The following is a 23,440-nucleotide window of genomic DNA, read 5'->3' on the forward strand; positions in this document are numbered from 1 at the left end:
ACCGAGCGGCCGCCTTTGGTCCCTGTCAATAAATTGGGGAATGGGGGGGGGGGGGGGGGGGGGGGGGGGAGAAGGGAAAACTTGGAGATGTTTATTTACTCGCTGAGTTGTTGCAAAATTTCGGCGGTGATCGAGTTTCATGCGGTCATTCAAACGCTGCGGGCCCGAAGGGACGTGTGTGCTTTGGTGGGGGGTGGGAGAGGCGGGGGGGGAGGGAAGAGAAGCTTCCAACTTATTTTCTCGCGTGTCAACTTTTCTAATCAAAATAAAAGCAAGAGGGGTCGGGGGAGAGCGGGGGTAGAGAGGAAGGGTTGGAGGGTCCACGGTTGGAGCGGGGTACCAAAAAAGCGAGCGAAGAAACGAAAAGAAAACGCAAGAAAGAGAAAACAAAATCAAAGAGGAGAATGGAAGCGGCTTTCCCGTGCGCCGGAGCGGGGACCACCTCGCGGCAGCTATAGGGACGAAGAGGGAGGGGGGGGATGGGTTGGGGGAGTGGGGGGGGGTTGGCCCGGAGGGACGGCAGCAACAGCCGCGACGGCTTCGGACGGCGGACGGACCCGCGGCTGTGGGCGCACCGCGCAGCGCCGACGGTGGGACCGCTGCGCTCCCCCCGAGGCCCGAACGGGGCTCCGTGACAAAGGACATCGCAAAGAACCATCGGCATTTTCCTTTTTGTTGTTTGGATTTTGGTGGTTTTTTTTTTCTCTCTCTCTCTCTCTTTTTTTTCCCTCCTTTTAAAACCAGGTCACAAACATTTATTAATTTACACCAACGGGTGGACCAAAAAAAAAAAAAAAAAAAAAAAGCCGTCGCCCCTTTTTCTTTCTTTTTTTTTTTTTTCACATCGAAACGATTCACAGATTCTCTCTCAATAAAATAGATATGATGGATGCACAACCAGCGAGGAGTCCGCTCATCAGTTCCCGAATAATCTATATACAAATAATTACCGATACACCAAAAACCCACGCAAGGATGGGGTCGGAAAAAGGGGAGCGAAAAAACGGGGTGGGAATCTCTGAACTTCGAGACGGATCGGATCTGCTTTCAACGTACATTTGAACGTCCCATTGAAAAAAATATATATAGCAATAATAATAATAATAATAATTAAACCGCAGTCCTGAGTTTCAACGACTTTTCTTCTTCTTCAACACATACCCTAAAGCGGTGCCTTTTAAAGCCAAACCCAAAGCTTCGAAGAAAATAAAGAGGACGGGGCCGTTGAAACATTTTATCTGAGAGAAGGGGAGAGGTGAACGCACACCGGGAGCGCGCACAGCCCGAACCCCCCACCCCACCCCACCCCCCCCCACACACACACACATTCTCTGCTGTGATTTTGAGACTCCCGAACCTCTCAAAGAAAATATTTCGGACCCTCAGACCCTTCTCTGCCCCCCCCCACTCCCACAAACGTTGGTTACGTTAGGGCCTCATTATAAATAAGCTTTGGTGCTGGCAGGGTGAAATACGGTTATTTTTTTTCCCCCTCCTCCTGATAATTATTTTTCTTTTTCGCCTACGAAAGAGACACAAACAGATCAGGATGCCACAGAGCCTGGAAATAAAATTACAAAAAAAAAAAAAAAAAAAAAAAATCCTACCTTCAAACGCAACGGGAGGAGATTGAGGGGAGGAAGAAGAGAGCGGGGAGAGGGAAGGGGAGATTTGGGGGAGAGCTGGGAAGGGGCAGTTTGGTTCGCGACTCTCCCTTCCACCCCTCCACCCCTCACCCCCTCTCCCTTTGCCTCTCCTCTCCGCAGCACGCTTTAAAAATGACAGCTGCCCACGTTTGTGATTTTAGCGGAAAAGTTCTGCGCGGGCTGCAGGAGCGGCTCGTGGGCCAGGCCGCCGTGGGGCTGCGATGGGGCCAAGGCGGGGCTGAGCACGGCCAGGAGCTGCGCCGGGGGGCCCGCCTGGCCCGAGGGGTAGGGCGCTGCGGGCGCGGCGCTGGGGTTGGTGCTGGGCGGCGGGGGCACGGCCCCCCCGATGATGTTGTCTATGGAAAAAGAGGGCCGGGAGGGGTTGGTGGTGGTGGTGCCTCCGCTGCCCGCGGGCGTGGGGTCCGGCTTGAGGGTCTGGAGGAGGGCGGCGGGGAGGGCCGTAGGGCTGAGCTGGGGGTGGTAGAAGGACTTCCTGCAGTTCAGCTCGCCGCCCAGGAACGAGGGCAGCCCGGAGGCGGCCGAGAAGACGGAGGCGGCGGAGGGAGGCGGCGGAGCCGGTAACGGGCAGTGAGGCGCCGAGAAGGGGAAAGCGCCCGCGGAGCCCCCGCCGCCGGGGTGGTGGTGGTGGTGGTGGTGCGGAGGGGCCGGGGGGTAGCCCTGCAGCTGCAGGCCGTAGTTGTAGCCGTAGGGTCCGTAGGCGAAGCCGGGCAGGAAGGCGGCGGGATCGGCGGCCCCGGCCCGCAGCAGCAGCTCGGGGTGCGGCGGGTGCAGCTGCTGCTGCCGCTTGAAGCGCTTCCTCCGGCGCAGGAAGCTGCCGTTGTCGAACATGTCGGCGGACTCGGGGTCCAGCGTCCAGTAGTTGCCCTTGCCCGGGTTGCCGGGCTCCCGGGGGATCTTGACGAAGCAGTCGTTGAGGGAGAGGTTGTGGCGGATGCTGTTCTGCCACGCTGGGAACTTCTCCCGGTAGTAGGGGAAGCGGCCGCTGATAAACTCGCAGATCTCGCTCAGCGTCAGCCGCTTCTTGGGGCTCTGCAGGATGGCCATAGTGATGAGAGCGATGTAGGAGTAGGGCGGCTTCACCAGCGGGTTCTTTCCCCCGCCGCCGCCGCCGCCACCCGCGGGCGCCTTTTCCCCGGGTGCGGCCCCGCGGGCGCACGCGGGCTCCGAGCCGCCGGCGGGGGAGAGCCGCTCCGGAGACCCCCCCATGCGCGCCTTGGCGGCCCCGCTCCGCTGCAGGGCGAGCCCCAGCGGCCCGCCGCCCTCCTCCTCGTCGTCCTCTTCGTCGTCGTCGTCCTCCTCCTCGTCCTCGCTGTATTTGCCCCCGTCCTGGGGCGGGCCCACCACGTCGATATCCGCGTCCTCCACCTCGGAGAGCGGTTCTTCCTCCGGGGAGCGCTCGGACATGATCCCGCAGCCGCCTCCGCCGCTGCTGCCCAAAGTCATTGTTGTGCGGCCGGGGCGGCCGGGGCCGGGCTCCCCCCCCCACCTAGCGGCGGTTCCCGGGATGGGCCCGGGGCCGCGCCGTGTCGGAGGGGCTGCGGCCGCCGCTGGGACTCCGCGGCCCGGAGCCGCCGCTCCGCGCCCCGTTCGCTGCTGGCGGAGCCTCGGCGGGGCTGCGGGGTGGTGGCTGCGGAGGGAGGGGCGGCGGAGGGGGCGCGGGGCGGGGGCGGAGAGACGGGGAGCGCGGAGGCTGGGCAGGGAGCTGGAGAGCGGCAGTGACAAATAATAGTAATAATGATAATAAAAGGAAGGGGGGGGGGGATAAAAATATATATCTGATGCCGGGGGTGCGCCGGCCGCTTTTAGGGGGGGGAGGGAGGGGAGAGACGGGGGAAGATGGAGGGAGGAGGGCAGGGGTTGGAAGGCGCTTCCCCCCCTCCCCACCCCTCCCAAGCTGGGACCGGGGACCAACGCTTCCACTCTGCGCCTCCTACGAGCTCTCCTCGGGCCTTTATACGGCCGTTCTGGCGTCACGTGGAGCCCACCGCAGCCCCAGCGGGGACCGAGAGGGGCTCCCAGCCCTGCACGGGTCCCCTCGGGGATGCTTTCGAGGAAAGGTGCTGCCCGCTCCCCCAAGCCTTCCTTCCCGCCTCCCCCTCTCCCCCCGCTCTACGGCTGCAGGGAGCCCTCTGCCCCCGGGCTGAGCCCTCAGACCTCCCGGTGTGTGTGTGTCGGGGGGGTAGGGGGGGGACGAAGGGAGTGATTTTGGGGTCCCAGTCCTCCCTTTCTCCACTTGCTCACGTCACCGACACGTCACCGAGAGACAGCACCCTGCCTGGAAAGCCGCCTTCCCGAGGGCTCCCGCGGGGCCTCTGCCGCCCGGCAGGTGCAAGGAGCGGAGCTGGGACCTGTGGCGACTCAGCCCTCTTCCCAAAGCTGCAGATCCGTGCCCCTTCCCAGGGCAAAGCGTTGTGGCCACCCGGGCGCGGGGCTGGTGACACAGACGAGACCACCGCATTTTCCCCATCTGTACTTCGAGCCGCGCTCACACGGGTTTTCCTTTCGAGCCTCTGCGTTCCCGAGGGCTCCCTCTCCCCCGGGAGGTGGGATGCCGGTTTGAGAGGAAGGGGATAGTGGAAAAAGGATGTTCCAAAATCCTTCGGGTACCACTTGGGAACCCGAGGGGTCCGGGAGCCGGTAACGGGCTGCTGCCCTGTTCCACCAACTGCAATTTCAGTCCTCGCATCCGGGGGGCTGGCGGTGCCCCCCTCCAAAAGCTGCGCTCAGCAGTGTGAGAATCTGTGGTGATGGATTGCCGCTCTCTGCTGTTAACAGGTGCGAGCATTTGGTGATAAAATCTCCAGCACTAATACCGGGGAGCCGGGCCAAACAGCTGCGCGGCCCCGCTTCCAAATGCCGCTCACAATAATTACTCAAATCCTAACGATCAAACCCTAACGACTCCGTGCATCGGGCCGGTACCGGCTGGGTACCGCATCCCAGCACGGAGCCGAGCGCATCCTCCGCCCTCGCAGTCAGCGCTGCGCTCGGGAAGGATTCATCGAACGGAAGGAAAAGTCGGTGCAGAACGGGGCTGAGCGCTTCTCTCGAAGGTGGGAGTGTGTCCTGAGAGAGCTTTTCTGGGTTCTTTCTCTTTTAAACCGCTCTAACGCTCCGTTTAGCAACTTAAACTCGCCCCTCTCCTACATGCACGTACGTACATCGATGATCGTTCTCCCCATCTGACGCTGCGAAATGCTTTAGGGATGCGGCATCTCTCCTCCCAGCCCCGCGGAAATGCGGTGGGGAGAACAAATGGAAGGGAGCGGGGAGGGAGGCAAAGGACCTGAGCCCATTTCCATTTTTATTAAGTAAAATAATAGTTATGCCTCCCCTACATAAACGAAAGTGTCATAAAAAATTCCGAAGCAGCTGCCAGAGATTTCGACCACACACACAACGGGCGATTGAATTTCCACTCGGTGCGATCCGAGGCAGAAAGGAACCGCCGGGAGCTGCGCGTTGTTACTCTGCAGGGGAGGGCTGTGAACGGCGAAACGAGAGGGGACGGCGGGCACGGAGAGCACCGGGCACAGTGGGCACCGGGCACCGGGAGCACCGGGCACAGTGGGCACCGCCGCGGCTCTCGGCTGCCCCCAAAGCGCCGCGCCCCGAGTTTGGCACCGCCCGCAAAAACGGCGGAGGAGCCCCGGTGCCTCTTCGCTTTTGTCACGCAAAATCGACCGCGGAAACCAAATTAAAACGAGAAAAAGTACCTAAAAAGCAGCCGTCTTGAAATTAGGAAAGGGAAAGCCTGGGCTGATATGAAGCAGCCGCTGGGATCCCGGGCACCCAGCCGACCCTACGGGCGCTCATTGCTCCGAGTGCGGAACGCTGCGGTGTCCCGAAACAGCAACCCTACAGATCGACCCCAAAAAGGTCGTCAGCACTGCACGGTCCCCACGCGTGCAGCGGTGGGAGTGATGCCTTACGCCTTGTGCCTTCTTTTCCTTCGGCAGATTATTAATTTTTTCTGCTCTCCTCTTTGAAATATTTTGTGACGGACGGCCCTTGCCGTCCCCTGTTTTAATCCTAATTCTCTCGCGTCTCACGTTAAGCTGTGCTATCAGAAGCGCCTGGGGTCGAAAGCTGCCCGGTCCTTAAGTCTCAATAGGGAAACTGGAACAGCCGAAACACTCCGAACTGCGTTTATTGTCTCCTATTAATAGACTTTCACTGCCTTTCCCTCCTGCTCTAACGCAGCCCCCGTGGGCAGGTTGCTCCTCGCAGTGTCCCCTGGGCTGCCGGTCCCCCCTCCCGGGGTCATCTCTGAACCCCCACCGGCTGCCAAACGGTTTTTTTTTACCCACGAGGCAAAGCTCGTTCCTTGCCTTCCCCCCCCTTCTATTTGCCGGCTACAAGGAGACAAATACATCAGCGCGGCTGCGAGAAGTCCCCGTCCCGGCCGGAGCGGCCCCCCCATAGTGGGATTTAACGAAGCAAAGCCCTGATCCTATACTCTGCTTGGGAAGGGCAGCATCGGGCCCCGCAGCCTCGCCCTGCTGTCTTGGGCATTGCGGGGCTTCGGGTCCTTCCAGAGGGGCTGTTGGCTCTGCAAGACTTAATCATTGCTGTTTCCTCGGCAGGGCAACATCCAAATTCATTTATTTTGACGTGAAGAGCATCTCCAAGTCCCCTAAGGCTCAGCGACGGATTTTTCTGTATTACCTCGTTATCAGGCTTGGCTGACCTCTCACTTCTCTCAAAACATGACCAAGACAGACCTGCTGCTGCCCGGGCTGCCCCAGGGGGCTCTTTTTCCACTTATGTGATTTCCTTTGATATTATTTCTCTCCTTTCCATAGCCAAGGCTCAGACCTTCGCTGCTCCCTGCAGCACAGCCATTATTCCCAGCCCCGTAACGTCGAGGTGAGGTGGCAGCTGCTCCCCAGCAGCTCCCAGCACGGGGAGATGGGTGGGAATGGCCAGGTGATGCCAAGTGACCCCAATTCCCACTTCAGGGAGCACTGATGCCAAAAGCTTCCGTCCACCCCTGCAGCACTCAGATGTTCACACACCTTTGTTACGTGCTGGGATCTGAGTTTAGGACCTCGGCTTTGGACTTGGAGTTCAACAGCTTAATCTGCTGCTCTTTTTTCATTACTGATCCCATCCCACACGGACCTGAAGCCCACCAGGCAAGCTCGTAACACCCAACTGATTAACTCTGACTTGGTGTAAGCTTTTCTTTGCACACCGTTCTTCAGCAATCCGACATGAAAAGGGATGGATACACAAACTTCCATGACTCAGAGGAGCGCAGCGATTTCGAGCCATAAAGCACCAGGTGCACTTTTGAGACTCACCAAATCCAGCTCTCCTGGTTGCCATAAAAAGCACATTAGCCAAAGGCTGATGCATGTGAAAGGTAATTATGCTCTGGCACATGGCAGCACGCACAGAACAGCCTGGTGACGGTGCCTACCGCACAAGGAAAAATATCCCTGTGAAAACAAGCCTGCTAAATCATTTCATTCTTCCCTCAATCCCCTGAAAATAGTAGGGAGGATTTTTCTGGGGGGTGGGGATCCATATGGGAAGGAATCACATTTCCCAAAAGTGGGCACACCAGTGCAAGACCATATGGACAGATTCACATGGCTGTAGTAAACTGTGATGAGGTCTTGTAGTCCAGGTTTCTGTGTTAGCATTTTGTCATCCCAAATGTGCCCAGGAAACTGATTATTATTATTATTTTTCCTTCTTTCTGGATGTTCTTTGTACATGGGAGTATCCAGCAGTCCTCATACAGAGATGAGGTTGGGACAAATCTTGTACAAGGTCAGTCCTGCAAATACGCACTGGTACCTACAGATCTGCCTGCAAACAAGTTTGTAGATACATTTTGCTCTTGGCTTCAGATAAGATGACGTCAGCTGGCAACTATAACACTGCTACTGCACAGGTTTGATTTCCTCTATTCCCATGTTGGGAAGGAGCTGAATAAACAGGGAAAAAGTCTGAAGTCTGCAAAGGGAGGTGAAGCATCTCACCAGAGGCCATGCAGAGCAGCAGAGCCCAGTATCTTAACCCCATCCCCTTATCCAGCAAATGACAGCCAGGCAGAAAGGAGGCTGTGCAGCTGGTGGACATTTTATCAGATGCAAACAAGTGAAAATACCAAGGCAGGAAGCACTGGAACAGGGCTGAAGCTGCACAGTGGTCAAACTCAGCTCCAGTGCTCCCAGCACACAGCTGTGGGTGACAATGCCCCACTGTGTCCCCAACTCATTATAGTGTCACCCTACAGTCTGGCACTGCAGGGAGCAGTTCTCCATTTTTATAACATAGGTGCACAATAGGTAAAATGAACACACAAGAAATCCATCCCTGGCAGCTCCAGATCATTGTGAACATCCCCTGCGCTTTTCTTCACACCACCAAAAGAAATTGCTGTCCTAAGCTGAACAGAGGATGAGAGAGGGAAAGCTGTTAACATGCAGAAGCTGCACTGAGGGCTGCTGAAGGAAGGCTGATGCTTCACATCTGGCTTTACGCTTCTTGAAAAGACCTGATTTCTGCTCAGCATCACCCAGCCAACCGCATCCCACTAACCCACAGCCTAGATGTCAACTTACAATTGCGTTAGAAGAGGGCAGAAAGCATCAGGGTAAAACATCCCACTGAAAATACATCACTTGGGTCCAGCAGGGCAATGGCTGAGCTGCAGGTGGGGATGGGAGTGGGATGAGGGTTAAATGCTCTTTGTCCCCAGGACCAGCCGCAGGCTCAGGACCCCACTGCAGAGCAGGCTGTGGGCTGCCAGCAACACTTGCTGTGCAGAGATAAGCGTGCCATCTAGAGGAAATCCCCTTCATCACCAGGACTGGCAGCTGAAAATTATCCAATAAAGGATAATTAACCCCTGGCTCCGGAGAAAATCCTCCAGCCTGCTCTGAGGTGCTTGCACAGGCACGCTGTGAGGGGCTGGTGATGTGCTGAGGTATCACAGCAAGTGCTCCAGGGCCACAACTAGGATGTCCACTTCCCCTGGCATGGGCATTTGGATGGAAAGGTGGAGAAGGAAATGTGTTCTTCCCACACCCCATGCACCTGCCTGCCTCTGGGGGAGGTACAAAGTGGGCACATAACACAGTGTCTGTATCATATAATGTGCTCCAGTGCAGCCAGCAGTGGTCCCAAACCCAAGAGTGAACATGGTTGCTATGGGCACTCTTGCCACCAGCATCTCTGGATCTGGGAGTTGCAATGAGAGTCCATGGGGGCAGCAGCAGCATGGGTCTTGCACCCTCCTATAGTCAGGGTCAGCCCCACCAAACACTTGTATCCCAAGCACACAAATCCATCCAGCCCTAAAGATAACTGAAAAACAGTGATCTAGATCCAAGCATGGGGACAGATGCTTCTGCCCACTGGGAGGCTGTCTTACGTAAATGTGAAAAAGTAAAAATAAATTAATTATAAAAAAAAAGCAATTTTGCCTTGCAAAACATGTTCAGGGACAGAGAAGGAGCAGGGAAGGTCTCACATGAGGGAAACCTTATTCTGCAGGAAAAGCAGGTGCATGCTCATGCAAAAAGCACCTGGAGAGGAGGAGCTGTGTGGCACTGAGTTGCTCATGTGCTGTTTCCTGCACCTTTCCTGCCTACACTGCTCCTGACCTCCCAAGTGTTGGTGCCCCCATGCAGAGACAGATTTGGGTGTCCCCTGGCTTGAAGTAGGTACCTCTGAGCACTGCATCATGCTGGAAGCTCGTGCACTTCATAAGTCTTGTATTTCCTATCACTGCAGAGAGGAACCTCGTCGTAATAAAAATCTGGGCTCCAATCCTACAAACACTTATGCCTGAGCTTAACTCTAAGCACGTGAGCCGTCAAAGGGGACCATTCATGTGCTTAAAATTTAAGCATGTGCTTAAGCGTTTGCAAGCCTGGAGTCCATCAGCGTGGGGATTTGTGCACTAAGCCCATATTCTGAGTCATTATCCTTTTCATGTCTTCTCCGGTATTTCAGAAGATGCTTCAAAGAGGAATTTTCAAGTTCTTCAATAAACTTTGCCTTCCCGAGCAGCCGGGATTCCTGCCTATTCTATGGGGCAATTCTCCTGCCCTGCATCCCCTCCCCCTGTCCGCGATAATCCGGTGCTATTTCATGCTTGGCCAGACAATTAAGCCCTCTTGCTGCTTGGCTCTGTCTTTGTTATGTATAATTGTTCCAAATAATTAGCCACTATTGCACGCTATTCTGAAACGACTTTGTATTGCAATTATACTTAGATGGTGAGCATCAGTTGAGGGAGAATCCAAGCAGCAGACAGCCCAGAAAGACAGGGCTGGCTGAGATGCTGCTTGGAGCTGCACTGTGGCGGTGGGTTCTTGTCCAGGTGTCACCTGGCTGCCACCTCGTGGGTGCTGCCCACAGTGCAGCAGGTAGAGCCGTGCTCGCTGCCATCACCTCCATTGGGATATTGCCAAGTGGATGGGTTGGACATCTCTGGGCAAAGAAGGCAATGCACCGAAGCTTTGGGATGTGTTTGGGCTCTGGGAGCTGAATGTTCCCAAACTGGGTCTTTGGGTACTTCAAGGATGGTGGAACGTATGATTCCCAGTGAGGAGATGGGTCCAGCAGCCCTGTTTGCTAACCTGCAAATGTGTGTCTGCTGTGGATAAGTGCCAGATGGGGTGCTCAGGAGTTACATCTCCACGTGAGGCATCTTTCTGAAAATCAAAATGACGTGGTGCAACAGTGTCACCTTATTGATACTCAATCTCTTGTCTCTCAAGCTGGGGATATCTGAGAAGGACATAACCAGAAACATGGGTTGGTCTGATCTGCACTGGTAAATTAATTCCTCTGACATCATACGCTGTTTCCTTCCAGCCAGCAGAGCTGATGGAAACTGGAAAAGAGCATTCCCAGGCGTTGTACATAACCAGCTCAGGTGCACCTTTTCTCCATGCAACATGGGCCAGGGCTGCTTCTTGGTGTTGGGTGTTACAGGGTTACTTCAATACATGCATAAAAGACCTATTGCAGTGTTACAATTTCTTAGTCTCAGTGACGAGACTGGGAAATAAACAACTTTGACGCTCTCCCAGGAGCTTGCAGGTCCCCATTCCCAGCCTGGAGGTTGCATCCCACTTGCTGCTCTGATAAATAATTCTGAGTGAATCCCATTCCCTCTGGTCTCCCCCAAGCCTCCGTGACACCCTGCTGTGTCTCGATGAGGACAAATGCTAGAAGGCCACACAAGGAGCACCCTCAGGTCCCCTTGCCCAGCATGAGGCTGGTGAGGGGGAGCTCAGGGGCTCTGTAAGCCCTCCCTCCCCCCCGAGCCGGTCGGGAGCGGCTTCCCAGGGATTTCCACTGGAGGTCAGTGTTGGCCCGAGCACGGGGGCTGTCACTCAGGGCCACCTCGTCCCTGTCCCGGGGTCGGCATTGATGGAGCCCCTGGATGCGTTTGTAGAAGGGTTCTGGGGTGGGACAGCAGCGCCACATTGGCTGCGGGATGTGATCTGGTCATCGCGTCACACTTGTGGAGAGGCCAAAGTCAGGGTTGTGTGGTGTATAAGGGAACCTAAATATGAGGGGGTAGAGGTGATGATTCAACCCCCTCCCCCCAAAGATACAATGCTCAGCCAGCCCTTGTTGCCTTACACCAATTTACTCCAAGCTTTCATCAGACAACAGAGTCCATCTCTGCTGGTTGCACCACCACCCATTGCCCACCACTGGCTGGATTTAAAGGCTCAGACCTGACCTCTTCCTTTAAGATGGAGAAAATTTCGGCCCTCTCCAAGTGATGTATTCATAAGGGATAAAGCATTGCATAAAACAAAGTCATTAATGTCTAAAATGTCCATTCCTGGAGTTGGCAGTGGACAACTGGCAGCATCCAGACAGAATCAGACACTACTGGAGGACCAACAAGTCCTTCACGAAATGTACTCCTGTTACAATCCCAGCTAATGCCCTGTTTGTTTGCACCCAAGTGCTCCCTGGGCTGTTGGGATTTCTGAAGGGAAAACAACTCCTGGTTCCAAACATAAGAGACGTAAATCCACCCCAATTTTTTAAGGGCTCCTCTGTGAGAAGCCACCTGCGATGGCCCCATCACCAAACCAATCTCTTTGGCACCCTTGATCCCAAAGGATCACACTCACTGCACAATAGCAGAGAGCAAAGAAAGTTTTGCCTCTGGCTTTTTGTGTGTGTTGGATTGGGGATGGTTATGCATGTCATTACTTAATGTTCTCTGAACTCCCTGGATGTTGTTAAGTAAAGAGCAGAGGATTTCAAAGGAGACTCGGTTTCACAGCCCACATCTGATTGATAATTACTCCTATTTCTTTCAAATCCCTCTTTTTCATGAAACACATATACTGAAAAGACACTAAAACAGGCGAAGGGCACAGGCATAAACTTTACAAAGCTTAAAACTACTCTGTCTCAGCACAGCTCATGCTTTACATGACACCTTAATCCTACTCATTTGCTAGATTCACCCTAACTGTAAACAAAGCTTTGAAATGAAAGCTTAAATCCTAGTTGGGATACATTAAGTTAACCAAGAAGACACTCTTAAGGCATTAGTGCAATGACAATCACAATATGAGTGCCAGAGGCTTGTGCACGGGGGGATTAATATCTGAAGGGAGAAGAAAAGGGGTCTGGTCTCTATACTTCGCAGCCTCTTTGGCTAACAGCCTGCAGCGAGGGGGCTGTGTGCTGCTTGTGGGGTGCTGGGGCTGCCTGAAGGGGGCCTCGGGGGACCCACAGCTGGATGCTGCACCCCAACATCTGGGTATCTCAGCATCTGGGTGCTGCCCCCCAGCATCTGGACCACGGACCAGTTTGGGATCATCCACTCTCCCCAAGCCATGTCTTTTTGCTACCACCTATGCAAGGTTCCAGTGGGACTGGGGAAGAGCAGGCTCAGCACAGCACTAGGTTTCCAAGCACCAAGTCTGGAGAACTGCAGCACCACCTGCCCGCCCCACCACCATTTTTCCTTTGCACGGCACCTGGCTCTGCCCTAGGAACCCCCTTGTGCACTGCCAGCCTGTAGCCCCCAGCCTGGAGAAAAGCAGCTTCTTCTCTCCCCTTCCACACCAACGTCACATTCAATTCTTACAACATGCATAGGATAAATGAAGAGGCACAAGTGAGAGCTCCCACCACGGGGACACAATCCAGCAGCAGGGAACACTGCCTTACTGCCTGGCTAGGCACTGGGGACAGTCCTATGAATAAACAGCACCAGGATGGGCAGTGAATGCATTGGGTTTTAATTGATGCTGTGCCAAGGGAGGAAAGGTCTGATCCGATTTGGGGTGCTAAACAGGGGTATCACCTGCAAGGGACTCCTGCTGTGCCAATGGAAAGGTACACTCTGCAGCTCCCCGGTGATGAAGAGCTCAACTGCATTCTTCCCACAGCTCAGCAGCACTTAGCTCCCATTCACTTTTATTAAAAAAAAAAAACAAAACCAAACATATAAAATAGCTTTAAAAAGCATTGCTAAAAGTATAAGTCCTGCAGTGGAGGCACAACAGCAGCATAATAACATGAGCAGAGGATTTCCTTTGGTTGGAGCAGGGGAATGGCAGCACTGGACAGGTTGGAAAGAAAAGCTTTATTTTAAAAAAGTCTTTTCTAACAGTGAAAGTCATTTTTCAACATAGAAAAAAAGAAGTAGTCAAGGTGTTTTGTTTTTTCCTATGGGGGAATAAGAGGATAAACACCTTAGATATTGTTTTAAAATTGGTTTAGTGGGGTTTTTTTGGTGACTCATTCCAGTGACGAATGAGCACCCAGGGAAGAGGAGAAAGCCCTTTTCTGGACCATTCCTTGCTTTTGGGGTTCCTGCCCATTGCACCATGCGAGCATTGCCTCCAGGAGGAACCTCCTCTCCAACTAAACACAGCTGGGAAAGAGGAGTCAGATTTTGGTCCCCTTCACCGCGCACACGGGGTTGTGTCTGCACACAGCCAAAGAGCAGGAACCTCATCCCACCCACTCAATCCCCACTATGGGGACGTGTTCACACATCCATCCACGGGATCCTTGGCGCATCCATCCTTGGACCCATCACATGTACCGCTCCAGGCCGGTGGTGAAGTTGGGCTGCCTGCCATAGGCATTGCCGGAGCTGAACTGGCCGAGGGGCGATGCGGGGAGCCCCAGCAGCTGCTCGTTGTGCTCAGGGCAGGCAGTGGGGCGCACAGTGGGCAGCGCCAGTCTGCTGGAAGCCCCGTAGAGCTGTGGGCTGCCGGGTGAGTAGCTGCCCTGCCCTACGGGTAGATGGGGCGGCGAGGCAGCATAGGGGTATGCCAAAGCGTTGGGGCCGGCTCGGCTCAGCAAACCAGGACTGACGGGCTGCGGCTGGAAGCAGGGAGGCTCCGAGGTGCCGGCGGAGCAGCTGGGGGCTAGTTCGGTCCCAGTTAAGCCCAGAGAGGGGTGGGCCAGCTCGGCAGGTGGCGAGGGCTGCAGGGCCTGCTGCCCGCTGATCAGGCTGTCAATGCTGAACATCCGCGAGTGCTGTGCCGGCGGTGCCACCCCGCTTGCGTAGGGATGGAAGACGGTGCCCGAGAGCTGCGGGCTGTAGGCGGGCGAGCAGAGGGCATTTGGGTAGGGGGCGGCGGCAGCCATCGGGCGGACGGCGGGAGGTGGGGTGAAGGCGCTGGAGTTCTGCATGTAGCCAGGGTAGGTGGTGATGTCTGTGCGCTTGAAGCGTTTCCTCCGGCGCAGGAAGCTGCCGTTGTCGAACATGTCCTCGGCGGCAGGGTCCAGCGTCCAGTAGTTGCCTTTCCCGGGGTGGCCGGGCTCCCGGGGGATCTTGACGAAGCAATCGTTGAGGGTGAGGTTGTGGCGGATGCTGTTCTGCCACTTCTTGGGGTTCTCCCGGTAAAAAGGGAAGCGCTCGGTGATGAACTTATAGATGCCCCCCAAAGTGAGCTTCCTCTCGGCGGCGTTGGCGATGGCCATGGCGATGAGGGCGATATAGGAGTAGGGCGGTTTGCCCCGCTGCACCGGCCGTTTCCTCCGGCGGCCCCCGGCGGGAGGCGGCGGCTCCTCGGGAGGCGGAGGAGGCAGCGGGGAGCTGCTCCCGGCACCTCGCGGCTCCGGCTTCACCTGGGAGGTGGGGGTGGAACCCCGGGGAGGCCCGGGAGAGCCGGGGCTGGCCGAGGCGGCGGGGCCGGCCGCCGGCAGCGTGCACATGCCTCGCAGGCAGGGGAAGCCGGCCGCGTTCATATACGGCCGGAGGGGTAGGGGTAAAGCGGGGGGGGCGGAAGGAGTAAAAGCCCCCCGCCCAAGGGGGAAGGGAAAGGGAGGGGAAGGGAAAAAGGGGGAATGAGCGCAGCGGCAGCACCCGGCTATGGGGAGCAGGGCCCCGAGCTGCTTTGTAATATATAGGGCGGCCGCCCCCCCAACCCACCCCGGAGCCCGGCCCCTCTCCCCGGGGGCCGCGGGGGGGAGGCCGCCGAGGATGGGACCGTTCTCCCACGGGTAAATCCCCCGGCCTCTCTCTGGGGTTTTCTTTGGCAGCGATGCCCCCAGGGGAAATCCGCTCCTGAGCAGGCTGGGTGATTTTCCGGGGCGCTCTCTTGGTTTTTAATTCATTTTTCCTCCGAGGAAAAAGATAACAAAACCAGGCGAGTCCCGTCGACCAAAGCAAGGCGAGTTTCATCCCACAGCCGGCCCCCATCCCAAGAGCAGGTAAGCCACTCCCAGAACCTTCGCACTGCTTGGATTTCGTTTTGTTTCTCTCTGGGAAAATCATTCAACCCGGGCCGGGACACAGCGGCAGTGTGAGCTGGAGTTCCTCTGCTCAGTGAGAACCCCGGTTTAATTCCTCTGCAGTCTCCTGGTGAGAGCTGGGTGAGGAAACCAGACAAGGATTTTTCATCTTCCCCGTGAGAGTGGGGGAAGGGATGCACACAGCTCAGGGCTGCCTGGCAGATATGGTATTTTGGGGCTGTATAGGGGCAGGGGGTCTTCTCCATCACTGTAGGTGGCTGGGGCTGAAGGCATGCACCACACTCAGAAAGCTTTGTTGGGTTTTGAGGAAAACACTTGAAACTCTTCATGTCACACCCTATACTTCAGAGCTGATGGCCAGCCCTGCCAGTACTACAACTGGCCTTGGGCTTTCATGGCATCCTCATCTGCCACTGAGCATCTCCTCTGTGCCTCACACCCCATCTACACTATAGTAGGCTGGACAAGATGGGGGAATTTTACAGCCACGTCACAGCTTGATATACAGCCACACATCCACATCCCATTAAGACAGGTGGAGATGCCTGAGCCATTAATGTGCTGACAGATCTCTCACATCCCATGAGCAGTAAAAAAAAATAATAAATCACAACCTTCAACTTTGCATTTTAGCTAGAAGTATTTCCAATAGCAGAGTAGCTAAAAGACATTTTCCAAGCTCTTCTCCATTCCTTTCCTTTAAGCAATTCCTGGTGGTTCTATTTTACAGCCCAAGTTAGAATTCATCATCCAAGTTGTTTCTCACCATCACTTGTTCTCTCACTTGTGCCTATCTGTGTCTTTCTTCTTATCTTATTTTCCATTCATAGCTCACCTGTTCTTTTTAGGGTTCAAGCAGGGAAACACATGGTCCAATCGAGCCATGCTGGGTCCACTCCTAGTTGGCCACTGATCTTCTGCTAGTATCAGGTAAACTGCCACCATGTCCCTTCTGCCAAACGCAGACAACAACACAATCAGGAAGAGCACTTGCTGTATGTAAAAGTTCTTTCTTTATAGCTTTCTTCTGCTTAAATGGAAGACAGTTCTTCAGAGTGAAGGCAGGAAGTAGAGAGCGTGGCAGGGACCATTCATTCACCTCAGGAGAACCAGGGGAAAAGGACACAGACACAAATGTGTGCTCCTGGAGAAATATAACTTGATTTTGTGTCTGAATTACGGAAAATAACTGCCTGGGGATGGAAACCTCCAGTTGTGCAGGCTCACACTGCTGAGATCTTCACGCAGAGACAAAGAGCGGTATGCATCTTGATACAGCAAGAAGCAGATTGAAAGGAAAAAGAGTTAAAAGGTACAAAGCTTTTCTTATTTGGTCCCACAAGCAATCGCATTACTCTTTTCCTCTTTATTTTAGCGGCCTAAACATCAGAAAAGGATTTGGAGGTGAGAATGCAACACCACGACTGGGTCTGGAGTTACCTGCACCTGCAAAGGAAAAATGATCTCATCTGGACAACAGGACACAAAGACCCACCCCGTAGGGGTGCTCATAGCCCAAGGCCCTGCTCTGATGTAATTGTATCCATCGTGGGAGAAGCCCCCTGTTGGACTTCAGTCTGACTCCAGCTGGTGTGGGGTCACCTGGGAGCTGCTGGGACTGTTCACAGCACTCCCAGCCTCGCAGCATTGAGGCCCAGATGTCAGACTGGTTTTGACAGATGGATAAAGCAGCAGGGCAGAGGTGGGCAGGAGCACACAGGCAGGAAACAGACAGAGTTGTAGCAGTGAGCAAGGAAATCCAAAACGGACAGACACTAATTCCCACACGTGCTTTATCACTCGGGGTGATATAGGATAGTAATAAAAGACGGCAACCACGCAAACAGGATGAGTCTCTCTTTACAATGACACAATGCAGAGGGAGTAAACCACGCTTTCTCTGTACCTCAGCCACCCTGGGACAAGCTATGGGTATGGGATTGAGGAGCTCTGCAGTTCCCCTCCCACCAATTGCTGCAGCAAGCAACCCAAAGCATCCCCCAGCATCTGAGCTAGGATTTCTGGGGGATGTTGCCATGACACACACCTGGCACTGAAATACTTCAGCAACAACCAAACATAGGTGGGTTTCCTTTGCTGAAAGCTGGCCAGGTAGTACTGCTTTGATATGGAAGCAGTTGGACCCATCCCTATTCCCAGCCTCATCACATCGCTGCCTGAATCCAGTCATGCTCTCAGCTCCCAGGCAGAGAACTCTGCAGAAGCTCCCATCACATCTCAGCTCCTCTTTCTTCACAGAGAGTATAAGCAAAGTGTTTACCAAGCTGGGAACCCTGGGAAAAAGTGTCCAAAAAAACCCAAACAAAACAAAACAAAAAAACAACCACCTTATAAGCCACTCTTCACCTTTGTGGAGTCTTTCCCCCAAGATGGCTATCTAAGATTTTCTTCCCAAAATAATACTGTTAAGTGAAGCATGAATTTATTTAAACTGAAGGAAAATAGAAAAAGATTGAAGTTACAGAAAACCATGACTTCCAAGGGCAAAATTTGGTTTTGAGTTTTAGAGATTTGACTTCCATGAACTTCAGTACTTTCTTTACAAGTAAAACCTCACAATGTGGGGGACATCAATATTTAAATTTACTTTTTCTCCTGAAATTATTTATAAAAGTCTATCTTCTGCCCCATCTCCACATCCCATTGCCAAAACCCAAGCACAAGGCAAGACCAAGCTGGTGGCTCAGCAATCCCTCCCACTGCCTTCAACACACTGAGAAGAGCAAAGAGCCACAGTTGTGCACAGGGTTTAATCAGGAACACATAGATATCTGTTTTCATAAAACAACTAAGAAGCCACTATGACTGCTGCAGTACAATCACAGCACAGGTCAGAGAATAGTCTCTTGGTGAAGCTGCCCTAACAGAACACTGCTCAGAGCAGAGCACATCCATGTATGCCCTCTTGTTCATGAGGGATTCCAGCTACATGGTCCACAGAAATGGTGAAGAAACCATGACACAGCATGACTGGGAACATCCCCTACAAGAGCAGATCTTTGCAAGGAACTTTGGCGTATCGCTTAGAAACCACCCCACCCCATCAGAGCCCTGTCCAGGTTCCTCAGAGCAGGGAGATGGTTAAAACCTGTCATCCTGCACGGTCATTCTGCAAGGCTCATACGTGAAATTTTGGCATTTCCATCATGGAAACAGGCAACTAGGCTCATTTCCTCCTCTCACCACCAGACTGATTAGCTGCAAGCCCAGGCAGACAGCTGAAATCCCATCTTGCTTACTTCCTACTCACTCTCTTTTTCCTCTGGTAATGCTCCTGCCAGGAGTGATTTCATTCACTCCTAACATAATGGCCTTTTCCCTCCCCTTAGGCCAGGAGCACACCTCTGTCATGGAGAATTTCCCTCTGTCTTGTACCTTCCACCCCATCTGCCTGTAGCTGGGCTGGCAGGTTGGGTTTTTTCACTCTGTTTAAAATGCTTTTGAAACAAAGGCTCTTTAATCCCCCTTGGCCTGGCCAGGCACCTCTGTCAGTCCCATCCTGATAGTGCAGGCAAAGGAAGGATCTCACATGGAGATGCTCATGAGGTGGTGGAACCAAGTGTGATGTTGCTTGGAGAGCGATCTCCTAGAACCACGTCCTAACGCCTGGCAGAAGGGACAAGGCCAGGAGCAGGACACCTGCCTCCACATTCCCCAGCCCTTCTGCCCAAAGTGGGGACATCTTGTCATATATCTGTGCTGCTGGAGAAGTTGATTTTCTAGAGAGGAGATATCCTGGCTTAGATTTTAGAGACCTCGTCTGCTTTTGAGAGCATCCCACAGATGATCGATGACTAAAAGTTCACACAAAAGGAAATTTCAAGAAAAGGGTCTTCAGCCACAACAGGCCATTGCTCACCACATAATTTCCCCATGATAAGGCAAGAGAGGCAATTCAGACTCAAATCAGACTGGACAACTGTGAATCACAGCGTTTGTCTCACATTCCTCCTAGCCAAAACTATCCCTGCTCAGTCCTGCTTGGGGCTGGGAGTATCAACCCAGAAACCTTTTCATTATTTTGGAGGTCCACAGAAATCCACTGAAACCTTCTCCACTTCTGAAAAGCTGTGGTCACCGGGATCCTCCATGTGGGATGGGAACCTCCACATCTCAGCAGCATTGGATGCAGGGAGGCAGATGACACCAGCACCAGATCCCATCAGAGTTGGGTGCACAGGAAAAGTAGATTGTAGTTCACCCATCACCTCTTAGTTCTGGAGATCCCCACACATCACTTCTGCTCCTGCCTCAGTGGATACAAACCCAGCTGCATCTTGCCTTGTCAGGACATGGGATTTGCCTAATTACTTCTGCTTGGATGAGCCCATGCCAGGCTTGGTCTATCTATAAGAGAGGCTTGGATCTCCAACATCTCCTTCCATTGGCTTTACATCGTCATGCCTGCAGCTCTCAGGGCTGTTCCACAACCCACTTTTCCTGCTCACAACCCTCACCCCACAGCACTAACACTCAGCTCACTGGTCTGCCCAACTTGTGTTAGGAAATCCCATAGGCAACACAGAGCTGGCTTTGCCTTGCAGAGTCACAAAGGCCCAAGGCTGGCAGTTGCTAATTATTCTTTCGCTGCTTGCTGTCTTGTTAAGGAGCTGGGGGATGCATGTGGGCAGCCAACAAAAACCCAGGGGATGGACAACAAACAGAGCATCAGGGAAAGCTTTTTACCAGGCAGGTGGCCTTGCTGTAAGCATCCTGAGAGACAGGGGCTGGCCCCCATCCCAGGGTTACCAATCATGTTTCCATCACAGGTTTCTCAGATGGACAAGGATTTGTTCACATTTCATTATTATTCTTTTTTTTTTTTTTTTCCTTGGACCATGGTTGAGAAGCCCTGGTTGCAAAGCTCAGTGTGAAAACCACGATCCTTCTTGCACAACCCAGAAGGCAAAGAATGACCTAGCATTGCTCATGGTGGTGAAAAAGCAGATGGATGGGATGGATGCCCCATTTCTTTTTGAGCTAATCTCAAGAGTTTGTCTGCCTGAGGGAGAAGCCTGAAAAGCTTTGGGTCCATGATGGCCAGCTGCCAGGAGCACAGCCCAGTGTTGTTCAGAGCCTACAGAAAGGATGTTAGCACAGCCAGACTGCGGCCCTTGGCTGCTGTAGACACACTGTCATCTCTCCACCAAAAGGAGACCAAACAACTAACCAAACAGCAGCACATATCTTCCATCAGCAGGCACAGGCGCAGCAGACATCGAAGCCTTTGCCAAATGCACTCGTGGGCCACCAGCTGAGAGCTGGCATTGGGCTAATTACATCAGAATTCATTAGGTCAATTACTGCCTGTGTTCCCAAGGGGCTGAAGAGGGATTCCAGCAAGTGCTGAGCACATTGCAGCAGTGCAGTGCCAGGAGGCTCTGTCTCTTTCAGTGGCCCATGCAGGATGCAGTCACCATTTCCGTCCTATATTTGGGGATCTTCCTGATGAACCATTTGGGAAGCAGGATGGGAAAAAGCCTTAAGAATTAGGAAACTACTGGAGGGTGTTTTTCACGTGGGACATCTTTGCTCAACAACACAGAATGCACCTGAGGAGATGGCAGCTGCTGACCATTGCTAAACAGCATCACTTGGAGAGGAAGGATCAGAAAAGAGGATAGTACGAGCTTATACCCAACACTCCCACCTCCCCATGTTGAAAATATCCACCATTTGCCTTGGAGGTGCATGAACTCATTAACCTGTACAAAGGGACACACGGGGAGCATCACCGACAGATGCCAGCACTTCTGGCTGCACAGCTCTGAAATTATGGGACCAGGGCTTTGAGATGCAGCAGAGCACTGCAGTGCACTGCCAACAGCCCACACCAACAGCCACAGACCAAAAGGCAGCAGCCACATCACCATTGGCCTGGGCTTCACGTGTCACTGATTGACTCAGGTTTTAATTACACCCCAATATCCCCCTGTCTCCTACAACACAAAGCTTTCAGCCAGGCAGAGATTCATAAAGAGCAGCAGCAACCACAGCAGCCCAGCCTTCAAGTCAGATGCTAACAGCTTTGGACAAGTGTGGGATTTTTATACCCCTATCTGCAGAGAAATCTGATGTTTAGTGCCCTGACTGCAAACAGGTCACCCTTAAACCCCTGAACATCCCAGGCAAAAAAAAAAAAAAAAAAAAAAAAAAAAAAAAAAAAAAGAGGAAAAAAAGCAGTGCCGGAGGGGAATTGTACTGGCTCTAATCCCTTCTGCCATTCTGCATATTCATGGAACATTGTCATAACACATCAGCAGGACAAAAGGTCTGTCGGCACCTCCTCCTCATGCCTTTGATAAACCACGAGACAAATGCTGAGTAAACACTTGGAATCCATTCACTGCCCCATTCTCATCGGGATGAGAAAGTCCTCCTCTTTCTTGCAGGCCCAGAGCTGCTCAGCCTAATAAAGTACGGCCCACGGGCTGTGAAAAGAGAGGCCTATGGATGGTGAAAACATGGATTATCTCATTTCACCCTCCTTGTGTCAGACCCTGCTCACATTTTGAGTGCACTTGGGCTGACACACACTGAAAAAAAAAAAAAATAATTAAAAATTAAAAAAAAAAAAAGAAAGCCAGGGGGAAGAGGGTATTTAGAGAACAGGAGAACTGTCTGTAAAATTTCACAGATGACCTTTCCCTAGTGGGAAAGTGATTTGTTCCTGCCCCATGACCCACACCAGCCATCATCAGGAGCTTTCACATCCACATCAGCATTTCCCTAAACATTGTGGTGCCAGACAAGAAAAAAAAAAACAGCACAAACTGAGCTCATTTCAAGGCCTCAAACCCTGAGAAGTTCACGAGGCATTGCCAAAAAGTGAGGTTGTGGCTTAAGATGTCCCATGCTTGGAACCAACCAGCTCCATATCTACAGGAGCGTGGGAGAGCTGGCTAGGACACAGAAGTGATTAAGACTGGAAAAGGCCACTAAGATCATCCCATCCAACCATCCCTGTTCCACCAAGGTAACCTTGTAACCATGTCCCTAAAATGGAGCATGGAGCAGAACATCTCCTTCCACTACTGTCCCCACCCCCATGTGCAAGAAGGGGGATCCATCTCTGCTTCTCCACGTCACCAGTATCTTCCAAATCCTAAACATTGGGTGACTTCCACAAAGTTGCTCAGGACACCAGTTGCCAAAATCTCCACTGCGTGCTTCCAACACCTACAGCAAAAGCCTCGGCTGCCCATATTTCTGGAGGCTTGGGCTAAAAGAGACTGCAATAAAACAAACAAACAAAAACTTCAATGACTCCAAACAGGGTAAGGAACTGGCTGTTTGAAAGCAGTCATCTGAAAGAGATATTTTCCAAGTAAATACCATCCTTTATTTGGAAGAACACGAGTGGTTCTCAAATTGAAAATTATCTTCAGAGATAGTACATGGGGAATGAGCACCAGAAATGCAAATACGCCCATAATAGAAAACAAGAAATGGTTCTGAATTGCTGTCAAATGATTAAGAAACAATAAAAGTGCCGTTGATTAATGAGGGCCTCTTCTTTTTTAAATAAGTGGCTTGTAAACCTGTCCATTCGTTGAAGGATGAGGGAATTGGCTGTAAACAGCACATTCAATGCTTTTGTTTCTGCAGAACACTGAAGTTCATTGGTCTTTCAAACAACTGGCAAAAAAAAAAGAAAAAAGAAAAAAGAAAGACCACTGACAGCTCTCCCTTGGCCTGGCACACCGATGGTGAATGTTACAATCCAACTGTTTCACAGCGTGTTTGTCACCCAGCATCACAGAGGAGCAGCAAGGCGCTGGCTGGGAGCAGCATCAGACACCCCAGGCAGTTTGTGCCTGCCATCGCCGAGCAACAGTGATGCAAAAGCAAAGCACGGGGCTCGCAGGGCTTCCAGGAAGCTGTTTGCTTTGCTGCCCAAAGCAACTTCCAGGCAAGCCCATTTTTGCGCATATAACAGCCACAAGTGCCCAGCCCCAGTGACCCCGACACCCTCATTCCCACCTGTACATACTAGTCCGATGCAGCGATTTCCCTTGCCATGATAATGC

General features: G+C 53.0%; 2 protein-coding genes and 2 long non-coding RNA genes across 4 annotated transcripts; 2 read left to right on the forward strand and 2 right to left on the reverse strand.

The window, feature by feature from the left end:
- Window positions 1-815: 815 nt before the first annotated feature.
- Window positions 816-3,281, reverse strand: FOXD2 (forkhead box D2). Its single transcript, XM_052665977.1, is given in 5 exon segments — window positions 816-2,261; window positions 2,263-2,301; window positions 2,304-2,363; window positions 2,365-2,394; window positions 2,397-3,281. Coding segments are annotated over 5 exon segments (1,332 nt in total). The 5' UTR covers window positions 3,111-3,281; the 3' UTR covers window positions 816-1,772.
- Window positions 3,282-3,545: 264 nt separating this feature from the next.
- Window positions 3,546-13,116, forward strand: LOC128072332 (uncharacterized). The gene is made up of 2 exons (XR_008202213.1): window positions 3,546-4,720; window positions 5,040-13,116. It is a non-coding gene; the product is annotated as an uncharacterized LOC128072332 (long non-coding RNA).
- A 101-nt stretch (window positions 13,117-13,217) lies between these two features.
- FOXE3 (forkhead box E3) lies at window positions 13,218-16,345 on the reverse strand. Its single transcript, XM_052665988.1, has one exon. The coding sequence runs from the start codon at window positions 14,880-14,882 to the stop codon at window positions 13,719-13,721; it is 1,164 nt and encodes a 387-aa protein (XP_052521948.1). The 5' UTR covers window positions 14,883-16,345; the 3' UTR covers window positions 13,218-13,718.
- A 196-nt stretch (window positions 16,346-16,541) lies between these two features.
- LOC128072328 (uncharacterized) lies at window positions 16,542-22,913 on the forward strand. The gene is made up of 2 exons (XR_008202209.1): window positions 16,542-16,649; window positions 16,765-22,913. It is a non-coding gene; the product is annotated as an uncharacterized LOC128072328 (long non-coding RNA).
- Window positions 22,914-23,440: the final 527 nt, after the last annotated feature.

This window comes from Tympanuchus pallidicinctus, unplaced genomic scaffold (assembly GCF_026119805.1).
Source record: "Tympanuchus pallidicinctus isolate F22 unplaced genomic scaffold, pur_lepc_1.0 scaffold7, whole genome shotgun sequence".
In the NCBI taxonomy this organism is placed as follows: Eukaryota; Metazoa; Chordata; class Aves; order Galliformes; family Phasianidae; genus Tympanuchus; species Tympanuchus pallidicinctus.

What these genes read in the sequence shown, in the direction of transcription:
- FOXE3 (XM_052665988.1), bottom strand. Translation starts at nt 14,882, where the DNA reads ATGAACGCGGCCGGCTTCCCCTGCCTGCGAGGCATGTGCACGCTGCCG.